This window comes from Lampris incognitus, chromosome 14 (assembly GCF_029633865.1).
Source record: "Lampris incognitus isolate fLamInc1 chromosome 14, fLamInc1.hap2, whole genome shotgun sequence".
NCBI lineage: Eukaryota > Metazoa > Chordata > Actinopteri > Lampriformes > Lampridae > Lampris > Lampris incognitus.
In genome coordinates this window covers 12,167,042-12,182,592 of record NC_079224.1, presented here as the reverse complement: position 1 = coordinate 12,182,592, position 15,551 = coordinate 12,167,042, and the positions used below count along the sequence as shown (strand labels likewise).

The 15,551-nt window shown below is 44.6% G+C and overlaps 1 protein-coding gene across 1 annotated transcript; it reads right to left on the bottom strand.

Annotated features, from left to right (window-relative positions):
* Positions 1–5,915: 5,915 nt before the first annotated feature.
* On the bottom strand, positions 5,916–15,256 carry rab31 (RAB31, member RAS oncogene family). Its single transcript, XM_056292791.1, has 7 exons — positions 15,016–15,256; positions 12,690–12,769; positions 11,505–11,586; positions 9,432–9,503; positions 8,750–8,856; positions 8,001–8,110; positions 5,916–7,817 (listed from the first exon to the last, which is right to left on the bottom strand). The coding sequence occupies exons 1-7, from the start codon at positions 15,049–15,051 to the stop codon at positions 7,720–7,722; spliced, it is 585 nt and encodes a 194-aa protein (XP_056148766.1). The 5' UTR covers positions 15,052–15,256; the 3' UTR covers positions 5,916–7,719.
* Positions 15,257–15,551: the final 295 nt, after the last annotated feature.

Below are 15,551 nucleotides of genomic sequence, written 5' to 3'. Positions count from 1 at the left end.
AAATAGGCTGATAGGTCCACTAGTTTGCAAGAATAGCCGCAGACAGACACGCACACATGCGCACAAACGCACAACTCTTACGTTGTCTGCAGGAGATGGTGGCTCATCCATCCCCTGCGGGGTATGTGTGAGCCACGCACACACAGCAGATAATGAATCGCAGCTCACACACACAGAGAAGTGTATTCAATAAAATATTTTTTGACAGTCAACCAGATACAACTTCAGGTTTACTGACCTCTAATAAAGTTTGTACATGCCAGGAATTTATCTTGGAGGAACGCGCCCCACGAATTAAGCTTCCTTTTCATCCCCTTGGGGGAAACTCAATTACTGCAAATGAACCCATCCTAGCTGTGATGTGTGTAGCTGGGAGCAGCGGGCTGCCGCCTTCATGCTGCGCCCGGGGACCAACTCCAGCTATTCTCCCGTTACCTTGCTCAAGGGCACAGACAGGAGTATAAACCCCCGACATGCATGTTTCTTTTGATGGTGGGGGGAAACCGGAGCACCCGGAGAAACCCCACCGCAGACACGGGGAGAACACGCAAACTCCACACAGAGGACGACCTGGGATGACCCCCCAAGGTTGGACAACCCCGGGGTTCGAACCCAGGGCCTTCTTGCTGCGAGGCGACGGCGCTAACCACCACGCCACCGCACGACGGTCGTACTCAGATGGCTAATTCAGAGGCCTGCCAGGCTCCTTTGAACAATTCGATGTCACTAAATTTCCTGCTTTTACCGAGATGCCGGTCGTTGGCCCTGCTAGACACAGACGCCAGTTTGATCGAGTGACGATAACCATCAACGACTCTGCGGTTTCACGAAGTGTGGCAGCCAAAAAATTGTGGTGTTACGTTTGATCCCAGCTTTTCCTGTGATAAGCGCCTCAAAGAAATCACCAAGACTGCCTTTTTCCACTTACGTAACACGGCTAAAATTCGGCGTTTCCTGTCCATGGCTGACGCAGAGTCTCTAATACCTGCATCTGTCTCATCCAGACTTGATTACTGTAATGTTCTGCTCTCAGATCTGCCACACGCTGGTACTAAAAGCCTTCAGATGGTTCAGGGAATCCTCCCTTCATGTTAGACCAGACTTCGAGGTGCCTCTGCTGACTTATAAAATCCTAAATGGGCTTGCCCCATCTTACCTCCTTAAACCGTACTCTCCATCTCGAGCTCTTGGCTCTCAAGATACCGGGCTCCTGTGTGTTAATAAGAAGTCAGCTGGTGGCAGCAGGGCCTTTTCCTTATCGGGCCCCGCTCTTGTGGAATAACCTGCCTGCTGCCGTCAGAGTCTGTCGAGTCCTTTAAATCCAGACTTAAAACTCATCTTTTTGCCTTAGCCTACAATTAGTTGCCTTTAAGTTGAGTGCGTCACAACCTGTACGGCATGGCGGGTCGGTTTCTGTCTCAATGGTAGAGTATAGAGATTATGACTATTGCAAACTGTTCTCTCCTCTCACATGTCTGTTACCTCTCTCTGAAGGACGTCGTCTCCCTTCTCTTCTACCATGTGTGTGAATGGTGTGATGTGAGTCTCCCCTGTGTGCATGTGTAGTCTGTCCTCCTGTCAGGTCACCATGGTGATGGTGGTCGCGTGGCTCGGGTCCTGGGCTGTTCCAGTGGCGTCTGGACACTGCTTGGCGTCCTCCTCATCATATTCTTCATATATTTTATACTTCCATTATAATTGTGTTATCCTCTTTCAGTGTTGTATTGTGTAAATTGTGTACACACAACATCCATTGCACGTTGTCCTTCTTGGGAGAGGGATCCCTCCTCTGTTGCTCTCCCTGAGGTTTCTTCCTATGTTTTCTCCCTGTTACAGGGTTGTTTTTAGGGAGTTGTTCCTTATCTGGTGTGAGGGTCTAACGACAGGATGTTGTGTTGCTGTAAAGCCCCTGAGGCAAATTTGTAATTCGGTATAATGGGCTATACAAATAAAATGGACTTGACCTGACTTGAACTTGACTGCGTTTTATGATCAGCCTTTAATTGATTTTATTTCTCTACGTTTTCATCTTTCCATTTCTTTTCATCTCATTCTGTATTTCTTATTTACTGTCTTTTCATGCCTTATGTAAAGCACTCTGGATTGTCTTTGTGCATGACGCGTTATACAAATAAACTTGCTTTGCCTTGCCTTAACATCGAATCTGGAACCGAGTATCAGAATCAGAAATTCATTAACTGCCATGTGCATTACATACACTCGAAATAGATCTTGGCATTGTTGGTACAATTTAGATCACAAGAAAAATACTGCCTTAAATAGAATAAAACAAAATAAGTATGTGATATATGAATACACTCGTGTAAAAATTTCCCACTCACCCTTTTTCGGGGAGGGGGTGTGTGTCTTCCTCAAGCTCGGGTCCTCTACCAGAGGCCTGGGAGTTGGAGGGTCCTGCGCAGTATCGTAGCTGCATCCCAGGACTGCACTCTTCTGGACAGAGACCTCAGATGCTGTTCCTGGAATCTGCTGGAGCCACTCTCCCAGTTTGGGGGTCACAGCCCCTAGTGCTCCTATTACCACTGGGACTACTATGGATTTCACCTTCCACATCCGATCTAGTTCTTCCCTCAGGCTTTTTTTCCCCCCAGCTTCTCATGATCTTTTTTCCTGATGTTGCCGTCGCTCAGGACCGCTACATCGATCACAGTTGCTGTCTTCTGTTCCTTGTCGACCACCACAGTGTCTGGTTGGTTAGCCAGCACCTGCTTGTCAGTCTGGAACTTTGAAGTCCTACAGGATCTTAGCTCTGCCATTCTCAACCACCTTTGGTGGCGTCTCCAAGAAGTTGGGGTCTTCCAGTCTGGATTCAGCACAGATGTTCCTGTACACTATCCCAGCCACTTGGTTCTGCCTTTCAGTGTACGCTTTCCCAGCTAGCATCTCACACCCTGCTACTAAGTGCTGGACTGTCTCAGGGGCGTCTTTGCACAGCCTGCATCTTGGGTCTTGTCTGGTGTGGTAGACCTCTACCTCAACCGATCTGGTCCCGAGTGCCTGTTCTTGTGCTGCTATGATCACAGTCTCTGTGCTGTCCTTCAGTCCAGCCTTTTCTAGCCGCTGGTAGGATTTCCCAATCTCAGCCACATCTTATATCTGTCGACGGTACATCCCATGAAGAGGCTTGATCTTCCATGATACTCGTGGATGTTCCTTGTTTCATCCTGGACAATGGTGGTGCTGACACTTACTAACCGTCAGCCTCCATCTCTTCCCTTATCGTACAGTCTCAGACTGCTGGACTTCGAGTGGAACATGCTGGAGCCTATTACAGCAGTCATTGGGCAGCAAGCAGGGAGACCCCCTGGACAGGCTGCCACACACACACACACACACACACACACACACACACACACACACACACACACACACACACACACACACACACACACACACACACACACACACACACACACACACACACACACACAGGTACTGGGACACCTGGCCATTACACCTACAGGAGCTTTTATGACATCCTATTCTGAATCCATAGGCATTCATATAGAGCCCCCCCCCCTTTGCAGTTATAACAGCTTCCACTCTTCTGGGAAGGCTTTCCACAAGATTTTGGTGTGTGTCTGTGGGAATTTTTGCCCATTCATCCAGAAAAGCATTTGTGAGGTCAGGCACTGATGTTGGATGAGAAGCCCTGGCTCGCAATCTCCGTTCTAGTTCATCCCAAAGGTGTTCGATGGGGTTGAGGTCAGGGCTCTGTGCGGGCCAGTCAAGTTCTTCCACACCAGACTCACCCAACCATGTCTTAATGGACCCTTGCTTTGTCCACTGGGGCACAATCAAACTGGAACAGAAATGGACCCTCCCCAAACTGCTCCCACAAAGTTGGAAGCGTAGAATTGTCCAAAATGTCTTAGTATGCTGAAGCATTAAGATTTCCCTTCACTGGAACTAAGGGGCCTAGCCCAACCCCTGAAAAACAACCCCATACCATTATCCCTCCTCCACCAAACTTTACAGCTGGCACAATGCAGTCAGGCAGGTAACGTTCTCCTGGTATCCACCAAACCCAGACTCGTCCATCAGCCTGCCAGACAGAGAAGCGTGATTCGTCACTCCATAGAACACGTTTCCACTGCTCCAGTCCAGTGGCAGTGTGCTTTACACCCCTCCATCCTCTGCTTGGCATTGTGCTTGGTGATGTAAGGCTTGCATGCAGCTGCTCGGCCATGGAAACCCGTTCCATGAAGCTCCCGGCACACAGTTTTTGTGCTGAAGTTAATGCCAGAGGAAGTTTGGAACTCTGCAGTTACTGAGTCAACAGAGCGTTGGCAACTTTTACGCACTATGAGCTGCAGCAGTCGTTGACCCCGCTGTGTGACTTTACATGGTCTGCCACGAGTTGCTGATGTTCCTAAACGCTTCCACTTTTCAATAATACCACTTACAGTTGACCGTGGAATATCTAGCAGGGAAGAAGTTTCACAAACTGACTTATTGCAAAGGTGGCCTCCTATGACAGTACCACGCGTGAATTCACTGAGCTCTTCAGAACGACCCATTCTCTCACACATGTTTGTAAATGCAGACTGCATGGCTAGCTGCTTGATTTTATACACCTGTGGCAATGGGTCTGAATGAAACACCTGAATTCAATGATTACGAGGTGTGTCCCAATACTCGTGTATGTATGTATATATGTAAAACAGATATAAAAATATTAACAACAAAAAGGGAAGTAAAAGTACAATTTCATATACAGATCCAATATTTACGTGTGTGTGTGGTGGTGGCTGTCAGTGGGTAGGTATGATTTTTTAGCTATAATCTTGAAGATTTACATGCAAACAAATGCTACATTCTACCGCTGATGTATTTAAGGCAATGGCTAATCAATGAATATCCAAACTCTGGATCTTTCTGCTCTAGCTCATTTAAATGGTTACTGTTGAGCGAGACCTCCTTGGGTTGAAATGATCCACTTCATGGCAGTTTGAATCTGCACCACAGCAGCCAAACGCAAAAACAAGGCAGCTAGAGGCGAGTTTGAAGGTGAAGAATTGAAAGTTGCTGTGACCGAGCCGGCGGAAGACCTTTACCAACAGACGCCTCAACATCAAAAAGTAAAAGCAAGGTTCAGTCTTGTTTTGTTGTCCAGCAGTGGGGAAGGTGCTGACACAGCAGTGCTGGCTCCTGGGCTTCTGAACAGGGGAGTGGAGAAGATGTGAGGCTTTTACTTCATTTCAGTCATTGCCATTAATTAAACTCTGCTGGTTTATACTAGTCAGCATGGCTGTTGCTAATAACAGAACCTAAGCAAGTGTGGGCTTGGCTGGTACTCGGATGGGAGACCTCCTGGGAAAACTGAGCTGCTGCTAGAAGTGGTGTTAATGGATGGGCCAGTAGGGGGAAGTCTTCCCTGGGGTCTTAATTTTAAAAAAATCCCAGTGCCCCAGTACAGTGTCAGGGACACTGTGCCGTAGGAGGTGCTGTCTTTCAGATGAGACGTTAAAACTGAGGTCCTGAAATGTAATTAAAGTTGCCATGCCACTTATTGCAAAGAGTAGGGGGTCCCCCTGTGTTCCCAACCTGGCCACCTACTCATCCGCCCCATGTAATTGGCTCAATGGTTCCTCTCTCTCCACCTCAAGCTGATGTGTGGCGAGCGTTCTGGTGCAAAATGGCAGCCCTGCATCACCCGGGGTGGGTGGTTGAGGTAAGTTGCCCCTCCTCAATGTAAAGAGTTTTTGGTGTCTAGATAAAGCGCTATATAAATTTAATCCATCATTATAATTAGTCCCATCATGCTCCAGGAAGTTCAAAACATTATACGTCGCATCTTGAAGGAAAAAGCGCTGATTTCTGGCTAGACCTTTTGAGGCCATAGATTTCTATTATACCGTTGGGCAACAGTAACACAAACACGAGAAAACAGATTTTTTTTTTATTACACAGATTAATGTACAATAGTTAATCTGGTCTACAAAATAATACAGGGTAGCATGACTCGGGCATACAGTATAAGGATGGCTTTGTATAGCTGGTAGTCTTGAAGATGAAAATTGTTATGCCAGCAATATTCTTATTAAGACTTGGATTACATACATCTACCAAGCAGTATGCTCCTAACCGTTGTGTCACACACAATTTATTTAGAAAAGTATACAAAAGGCACTTGAGTGGTGTTCAACCTCGCTGCCGAGGTCAATCAGAATCTCATCAGACGACAACAGGTAATCCTGTCAAATCCGTTTGTGCAAACTGCAACAGACTTTATCAGATTTACGCTTTGCTGCATGGACCACAATGCCAGTCATTCGTGAGTTAAATGAAACAATTGCTTAAAACTACTGACTAAAAATCCATTATGCTATCATACAAAATATGGGAAGTAAAAATCGCACATCTCTTAAACCAGAAAGTACAACTGTAAACATTTTATTTGATCTGCGGATTTGTAAATCCACAAATGTGGTTATTAAGAATCGTGTTTTAGCCATAAAATATAATTTCACTGGCACATCAGTGTTTTATGTAAGTCAAAATAACTGTCAAGAATTTAACACTGTAATTACTTGGACATTTCAAAAACAATGTAACCAACACTATTTCTAATAATACTGTGTTTACCGTATGCAAAAGTGCAATTAGAAATGTCTCTAGTGGTCCGATACAGGGGGCTACGCTGCAGGCAGCAAAGCTGTACCTGACTAAAAATCTCAAGTTTGTGCCATTCACCTCATGTCCCTATTCGGATTTGACCCTTTTTTTTTCATAACTGGGGCATATAAACAAAGCTGGTAGTGAGCGACAACAACGCCAACAGAGTGTCGTTCTATAATAAGGACTGAATCAGTCGGTTGAGCTGGTTATTCTGCAGTATTACAGTTAAACCCTTTAAACAGCCAGCGTGCAATGCTACACAACATGCTGGAACGCAAAGCTGTTGCCACTCAATAATGGAAATATATGCTATTCTTAGGCCACACGTTGACAGCCTCTCATACAAACATTCAAATGAAACTCTACACACGCGCATGATACACGTCTCACAACAGCTCCCAAAAAAATGCAGCCTTTACAAAATCCTTGCCAGCAAAAACTTCTTTGAAAAGTGTGCCATCAAAGTGCCACAGTGTAATGACAGAATCTACAGAGCAGTTGACTTGCAAAATGAAGTTGTGATCGCACCAGTGAGCCAAACCCTCTATATCAAAAAAGCCATATCAACTAGATCAACTAGATGACGTATTGCATTATTCGTGAGTTATGATGGGTAACGGGATAAAACGTGTCTTAACCAAAAAAAACTGCATCACTTACTACTGTGTCTTACATATGCCATTCTTATGCAGCATACTTGGCAGAAAAAGTGTACAAATGCTTATGTAAATTGTAATTCACCAAAACGACCACCTGAGGGAGACAAACTAACGACCATGTATTGGGTTTCCTAATTAGAGCCAGCACGATCAGCAAGTGAAAGGAATGCACATGAACTGGTGTCTGGAAAAATGTCGGCGCAACTGATCAAATCATTTTCTCTGGTTGTTTTGCTGAGTGAATGCTTTAGATGACTCCTAGTGCAAGCTGACCACTCTGTCTGTCTGTCTGTCTGTCCGTTCTCTTCCGGTGGACCGACACCTTTTTGTGCATTGTGGACTGCAAACTTAGGCGATGAGGAGGAGGAAGAGAAGGAGGGAGGGGTCAGTATTACTGGAGCTAAGAGCCGTGCCAGGACTAGCAGCATCGCCGGGTAGACGGAGGGGGCTGCCGGGTGAGTTTGAAGGACTCGTTGCTGTCGCCCTCGGGGTTTTCCAGGGGCGGGATCTGTTTACCTGAAACACAAGCCAGAACTCGAATCAGGGTTTCAGTCTTGCGTGGTTAACAGTGTATGGCATATGAAGTAGCAACGTACTTATTGTAATGTACAAGTGCAGAAGTTCCAGGTTTTCAAGGTGCCAACGAAGTGTATGGTGCAAGAGTGACATGACGTCAACAGTATGAAGAATGAAACCTACTGATTTTCTGAAAGAGTTCCTCAATATTGACAGCATTTCTGGCGCTGGTCTCGATAAAAATAGCTGCAATAGACTCAGCAAATTCCTTTGCTTCCTTCATAGGCACTTCCCTGTGAAAGAGACGGCCGAAAAAACAAGTAAGAAGCAGAGTTCATAGTCAACACAGAATCCATACTGGACATGAGTGTGAATGGTGGAGGTTCTCCATTCATGTTCTGCATCCCCCCGCCCCCTAACGCTCACACTACAGACACAACTGGAGAGGATATGAGTATACAGTAGAATGAGGTCTCCATGACAAACATCACACTCAGTGATTAAGCCATATTCCTTACAGATTATATAAATGGCTTCATGCAAACAGGGTTTGTAAGTTGTTCAGTATATTTAATAGAAGAGAATAGAGTAGAAAAACATAAAACAGTGCAGAGAGCAGTGGTTTCTAAACTGGTCCTCAATTCATTACGTTCACCTGGTGCACCAGGTATCCTCGCCATCTTGTCACTGAGCTTTTAGATCTGACACAACAGGTCAATGTCATGAACTACCTGACAGAACAGACAAACCAGCAGTGCTGTGGTACCCGAGGACCAGATTGAGAACCACTAAATAGCGCAGAGTGGAGTAGTTCTTCGACATCGCAGCAGTCAGTACAAAAGACAGACATATGACGTACAACACACGACAAACAACAGCATCATTACAACAGTTACACATCACAGCAGCTTCGACGGAGGAAGCGATCTTGCCTGATGTCTCCTAGGTCGTTCTTGTTCCCTGCTATGGCTACAACGATGTCCTCTGGACCATGCTCCTTCAGCTCTTTCACCCACTTCTTCAAGGTCTGGAAGGAGTCCTAACAGAGAGAGCAGAGCCATGGACAGTGATGGTCCGGGTAAAACTCAAGGTTAAAACTTAAGACAAATGAAAAGGAAAACACATTTATCCTTACCAGGTTTGCTAAGCAGGCATATCACATTCATACAGCTGCACAGATTAACAGCTGGAGGCTGATGAATACCACAACAGTCTTCTGGTGCCGGGATGCCTTGCTAAAGAACACTCACGTCTTTCTCTATGCAGATTTAACCAGAGCCCTCAAACCGTGGGGGATTCAAACCATCACCCATGCTGTTAAAAACGTGCTTCTCTGAGGGAGTGGTTACACATATCTCCTCAATGTGACTTGAGATCTGATTCTAAAAATTTTTTTTTTAGCACATTGCTGAACAGCTATACTCAAAATAGAAAAGTGGCTGTTGCACAACTGTCCGCACAATTCTGTCGCTTTATTAATTTGTATCTGGGTCATAAAAATCCAACTTTTGAGCATCCAGAAATAACTATTAGTGTTTTGTGACATAATCTGTGGCAGAAGTGACAGTAACTGAATTATTTTATGGTACTAAAAAGTCTTGAGGTCATTCTTACCAGTTTAGTTATATCATAGACGATGACAGCAGCAGCTGATCCTCGATAGTACATTGGAGCTAGTGAATGAAACTAGAAAAACATTGAGAGAAAAAAAACAACACTGTCATATCACTTCTTATCTTTTATCAATAATACAACGCTACAACAGTAGTGTCATTGGACAGGACCCTTTAATTTGATCTTTTTTACTACTTTTTTTAACCCATCCTCGCTGTGTAGCTAGGAGCAGCCGCCGTGCAGCACCCGGGGATCAACTCCAGTTCGTCTCGCCATGTCTGGGTCAGGAGCACAGACAGGGGTATAAACCCTAACATGCATCTCCTTTTGATGGTGGGGGAAACCGGAGCACCTGGAGAAAACCCACCACAGACACGGGGGGAACACACGAACACCACACAGAGGACGATCTGGGATGACCCCCCCAGGGTTGGACAACCCCAGGGTTGGACAACCCCAGGGTTCGAACCCAGGACCTTCTTGCTGTAAGGCGACAGCGCTAACCACTGGGCCACCGTGCCCATTTAGACCTTAGAACTAAAGGAAATTACTGAGTGTGTGTGTGTGTGTATATATATATATATATATATATATATATATATATATATATATATATATATAGTAGATGTGTTATGTGATAAATAAGAAGAGTCTAGCTTAGAGAGTTATGTCCTGTACTGTACCTCATCCCCCTTTTCATCCCAATTCCCTGTCCTCCTAATGTGCCACGGTTGCACAACCCCTTTGCGTGGTTGGGGAGGGCATAGAGTTAATAAACATCACATGTGCGTGCCATTTCCCCCAACATCCACCCAGTGAGACCCCTACAGGCACCCCACCAACTGTCAATAATTGCAGTGGTGGGACGTATCACCTCTACTGGATCCTCTACTGGAATGTGTGTTCACTGTAATAACCGGCTGAACCTCGTCACAGTGAAGACAAATCTGAATGGTAAACCTCAAATTCGAACTGTAAACCGTTTTCAAACTGTAAACCTCAGAGTTGGGACCACAGCAAGCAAGGCTGAGTTGTCCTTGTAGCATATGACAGTAAATAGTGTGTAATGACATAAGCTATGGATTTGACCGCAAAGTCCCTGACACAAATTCTTTTAAATGCATGGAACTTGGCAGCCATCGGGAGTATGAATCATAGTATTGGGAATACTGTTAACCATACATGTTTAATGAAATTCAGATTACTTTGTTGCATGGAATATTAGGGATGATGGAAATACTGTATAACTGAAATGTACATAAAATCCTGTCCTTGCCAAGTTTCAGTTCTTGCCAGTCACTACAGTGTGATCATAAACACTTTGGTTATACAGAAATCGGGTTATGCACAGTTCGCGCTTGCTGCTCCCACACATACTTTCACATCCTTATTAGCGCTCGTATCTACAGCGATCAAACCACATCAGTGACAGATATGATGTCCTTAATCTAAACCAATACCCAAAGCCATAAAGGGGACAGTACCCTGGGTGGTGCAATATTGGCATTCCAACTAAACATGTACATATTGTTGCCCCAAACGAGTCTGCAGTAATAGATTACCGACAACAACTGGACGGCTAAAATCATATTAAAAAAACAACAGCCCTGGAGGTTACCCTGATATGAGAAGGAACGTAATCCCCCAAAGCCGGAGAAAATGGGCAAGCTATCATTATCTTACTTGAACAGGAAATAATTGCAGCGTTTGTTATCATTTTTTCCATGCAGGGGGCAAGTCAGGTCAGCGTAAGCCACCTCCACTCCTCCCCCTCCACCCTAATGAATCACTGCAATGATACAACGGTTCTGGAAACTTTGACCATCGGATCTCCGTGTTCGAAGCCACATCACCCCTAACAAGTCCCTCTGACGTGAGAACAGATGATGGTGATCTGAGGATGCCAAGTGAACTGTTACCTTGCTATTGAAACACTTGACACAGCGTGGACTTTACGGCACCCGTGGCTGGAGTTCAAGTATGACTCGTGAGAATGACATGTGATTACATTTATACACTTGATGGTGTACACGTGACGAGTAAATGAAGTATTTCTAGCATGATTGTACACACCCTTTCCTGCCCTGCAGTGTCCCAGATCAGAAACTTATGCAGCTCATTTCCACATGGCACCGTCTTGGTAAGGAACGACGCGCTGTGAACAACAAAGAGGTGGTTTTTTTCCCCATAATTATGACCATAGTAGTTTAAACCATTACTATAGCAGTGTATAGTAGATTATTATGGTACTATAAAAGCCAAAAGATCCGAAAAGGTGGAAGAGGTAAACCAAGAACATTGCCTTTTGGAGAACTTGATCGCAGTCAAGTCCTTTTACAGTTTGTCATGTAGTTTCTTAGCTCAGGAGATTGGGACAAAGGTAGGGAAGATATAATCTTAACATTTTTATTCAATCAGCTTGTGGTGTCTGCGGTGTCTCCTATGGTGTTTTATCAAGAGCAGTTAATGTGGTTCTACCTCATTCCAGTTTTCTTTAGGGACGATTTTCGCTTCAACGTTATTCCCGAGTTTACTTTGTGTCCGCTCACAAGGATCATAATAGGAAAACACGTAGAGTCTAAAGCAACTGGAATGCTAATTCCCGAAGTCATAAACTATCACTTTTCCAAGTCCAATCAATACTTTTACTGAACAGTAAAGGCTTGGAATATCAGTTTGGGGTCATAAAAACGTTGGTATTTCTATATTATATATAACTAGCATCCTTGTCTGTATACAGAAGACGGATCAAGCCAGTTATCTTGTACGTGGTTCTTGGAGTGATATTCTAGTGTCGCGGATATTCTCCGATAAGCCTATTTTCACCTTGTTTCAGTCCCATATCTGATGCAGAATTTGAGCATCCTTTGCTGTAACTGAGTCAGTCACCACCGTAAAGAGGCCGCACACTCATTGCGTGCACAAGTCAGCGCGGTTTTACTCAGCTTATTTCTCTTTGTAGCATTTATCCCGTCTCTGACATGGAAATCATTGCTTTTGCGTTCGACTTGGAATTTGAACTGATACTTAACCTTATGACTCACGACTGAAACAAAGGTATACCCCCCCCCCATGCAGTTCAATAGGGATGAGCGCTTGCTTGTCTTAAGATAAAGTTTGAGTTGTTGATAAGTCAGGTTCATTGGCATCAATATCAGTCACTTTATTAATGACCAAGGTACTGCAAAAAGAAAGCCACACAAAGTCAAGCCAAGTCGCATTTCCATGTGTGTCACGATTTTGCTGTTATGATCTTACCCTATTGTTGGACTTATGTTGTGGTCAAAATGATCTTGCACAAACCGGCACACAATGCTGGACTTCCCAACTCCCGTGTCCTGCAAGCAGAGAGAGACCCATTAAATCACTGCATTTGGGTGGTTTTGCTTTTGGGTTGTTTTTCTAGGAATTGTGTCAGTGCTTGTTCTTGTAGTGCAACCCCCTCCCCCTCCCCCTCCCCATGATTCATAATGTCAGCCTACAGCAGTGTTTCTCAACCGAGGGTCCGCGGACCCCTAGTGATCCGTGGTGTAATTGCAAGGGGTCCGTGAAAATAAAATATCTTTAAAAAAAAAAGATCCTATGACATTTGTAGAAATGGGATTATTTTACTCAAATGTGACTGAGACCTTTATCTACCTAAACTATAAAGGGTAACAGGACTTTTTTCTCTAATTACATCTGTTTCACAAGTGTAATTTATTGTATTTTAATAAGAGATCTTGCTCCCGTTTGCATTGGTAAAAGGTACTGCATAAAAATTCTGTTGTTACATATATCTGAAAGTTACTGAATACATATTCTGTTTTGTTACATACACTACCGTTCAAAAGTTTGGGATCACCCAAACAATTTTGTGTTTTCCATGAAAAGTCACACTTATTCACCACCATATGTTGTGAAATGAATAGAAAATAAAGTCAAGACATTGACAAGGTTAGAAATAATGATTTGTATTTGAAATAAGATTTTTTTTACATCAAACTTTGCTTTCGTCAAAGAATCCTCCATTTGCAGCAATTACAGCATTGCAGACCTTTGGCATTCTAGCTGTTAATTTGTTGAGGTAATCTGGAGAAATTGCACCCCACGCTTCCAGAAGCAGCTCCCACAAGTTGGATTGGTTGGATGGGCACTTCTTTGAGCAGATTGAGTTTCTGGAGCATCACATTTGTGGGGTCAATTAAACGCTCAAAATGGCCAGAAAAAGAGAACTTTCATCTGAAACTCGACAGTCTATTCTTGTTCTTAGAAATGAAGGCTATTCCATGCGAGAAATTGCTAAGAAATTGAAGATTTCCTACACCGGTGTGTACTACTCCCTTCAGAGGACAGCACAAACAGGCTAGAATGCCAAAGGTCTGCAATGCTGTAATTGCTGCAAATGGAGGATTCTTTGACGAAAGCAAAGTTTGATGTAAAAAAAATCTTATTTCAAATACAAATCATTATTTCTAACCTTGTCAATGTCTTGACTCTATTTTCTATTCATTTCACAACATATGGTGGTGAATAAGTGTGACTTTTCATGGAAAACACGAAATTGTTTGGGTGATCCCAAACTTTTGAACGGTAGTGTATATCTGAAAGTTACTGAATACATATTCTGTTTTGTTACATATATCTGAAAGTTACTGCATAAGAATTCTGTTTTGTTAACTATATCTAAGTTACAACCGAAAGCTCTTATTTTTGCCCCAAAGAGTGAATAAATGCTATAATGCAATTTAAAATGCAGTTTCTACTGTTTCTATCAAATTGCAACCCCCCTCCCCCAAGATCAGGTGGAGGGGTCCTCAGGGTAGATCAACAATACGCAGGGGGTCCAGGACCCCAAAAAGGTTGAGAACCTCTGGCCTAGAGGAACGCCCGTGGAGCGACATGAGCGACGAGTAAGGAAAGTGCGGGTGAAGACGGGAGTTGAAACTGTGCCGGAGAGCATGTCGGCGCTGCGCTGTGAGGAATAAAGGCTGTTCCGCCGAAGTTCCTCATTCCACTGTTTCCTCGCCGCAAATCGACGATTTAATTTGAACGTCGAATCTTTGCAACAAAACAAAACCAGAAAAGCGGGACCGACGCGTTCTGCAAACACAGCGGGACTCGAGCGGCTTGTGCGGACCAGCCGGGCGATGACGTCACGGCTAGGAATTTGTCAGAGCCGTCTCTCATAACAGACGTCGAAAACTCATAAAGAATGACAAAAAGAAGAGCAATAATGACGACGACGGCGACAATAAAGATAACGACGGAGGAGAGCTAGGGGGATGACACACACACACACACAAAAAGATAAATCTAGCGTTACACAACTGATGTGACAGCAGTTCGGAAAGCGCTGTTGCTAACGGGGCCCCGCCGGCCGGCCGGCCGGCCGCCCCGCCGTCGGGCCAAACCATCGAAAACGAACCGAGCCTTATTTCAAAAGAGGCAACAAGCTTTCCTGCGCACGTCTGGTTCTGGAGCGTTGGCCCGGGCAACCAACGGGCTGCCGCCGCGCGCGGCCGGGTCTCGTCGGTACGTTGTGCAGACGGACAAGGGAATCTCCCCAAAAAAGGCTCATGCAAAAAAAACATCTCGCACTTACCCCTAAAAGACAGACTTTGAGCTCCCTTATGGCCATGGTGAGCGATCTGGCTTTTTAAATCATACTGGGTTTTTTTTTTAAAGTTGTCTCAACGCCTTTGTCTCGCCATTCCTGAAACACCGATATATACACATATATATATATATATATGTGTGTGTCTCTTTTCTTTTTTGTTCCTTTTCTTTCCCGGGGCTTAGCGGAGAGAGAGAGAGAGAGATACCCAGCCCCTACGCGACGCCAACCATCTTCCCGAGTCTAACGGAAACCAGTTGGAGCGGTGACGTCACGTCACACCCCTGTCACGTGACCTCCGGCCGCTTTCCGGACGTGTCCGAAGCTTCTTTTAGAAAGCTGAACCGCGCTTGGGGGTTTTACAAACAAAACCTTCCCCCGGGCGCGTTCGGGGTCGAGCGGCTCTGGTCATTAGTTCCCGCCGCCAACACAAATGGATAAAAAGCACAGGATTTTTGTCCTTTCCAACTTCGGTTTCTAGAGACAATGTAACATTTGGTAGTTTAACCCGGTTATTTTCTTGC

What these genes read in the sequence shown, in the direction of transcription:
- rab31 (XM_056292791.1), bottom strand. Translation starts at nt 15,051, where the DNA reads ATGGCCATAAGGGAGCTCAAAGTCTGTCTTTTAGGG. An exon ending in ACACTGCAGGGCAGGAAAGG is followed by an intron (nt 9,504 to 11,504) that starts GTGTGTACAATC and finishes ATGTTTTTCTAG; the next exon opens with TTTCATTCACTAGCTCCAAT. An exon ending in TCTATGATATAACTAAACTG is followed by an intron (nt 8,857 to 9,431) that starts GTAAGAATGACC and finishes TCTCTCTGTTAG; the next exon opens with GACTCCTTCCAGACCTTGAA.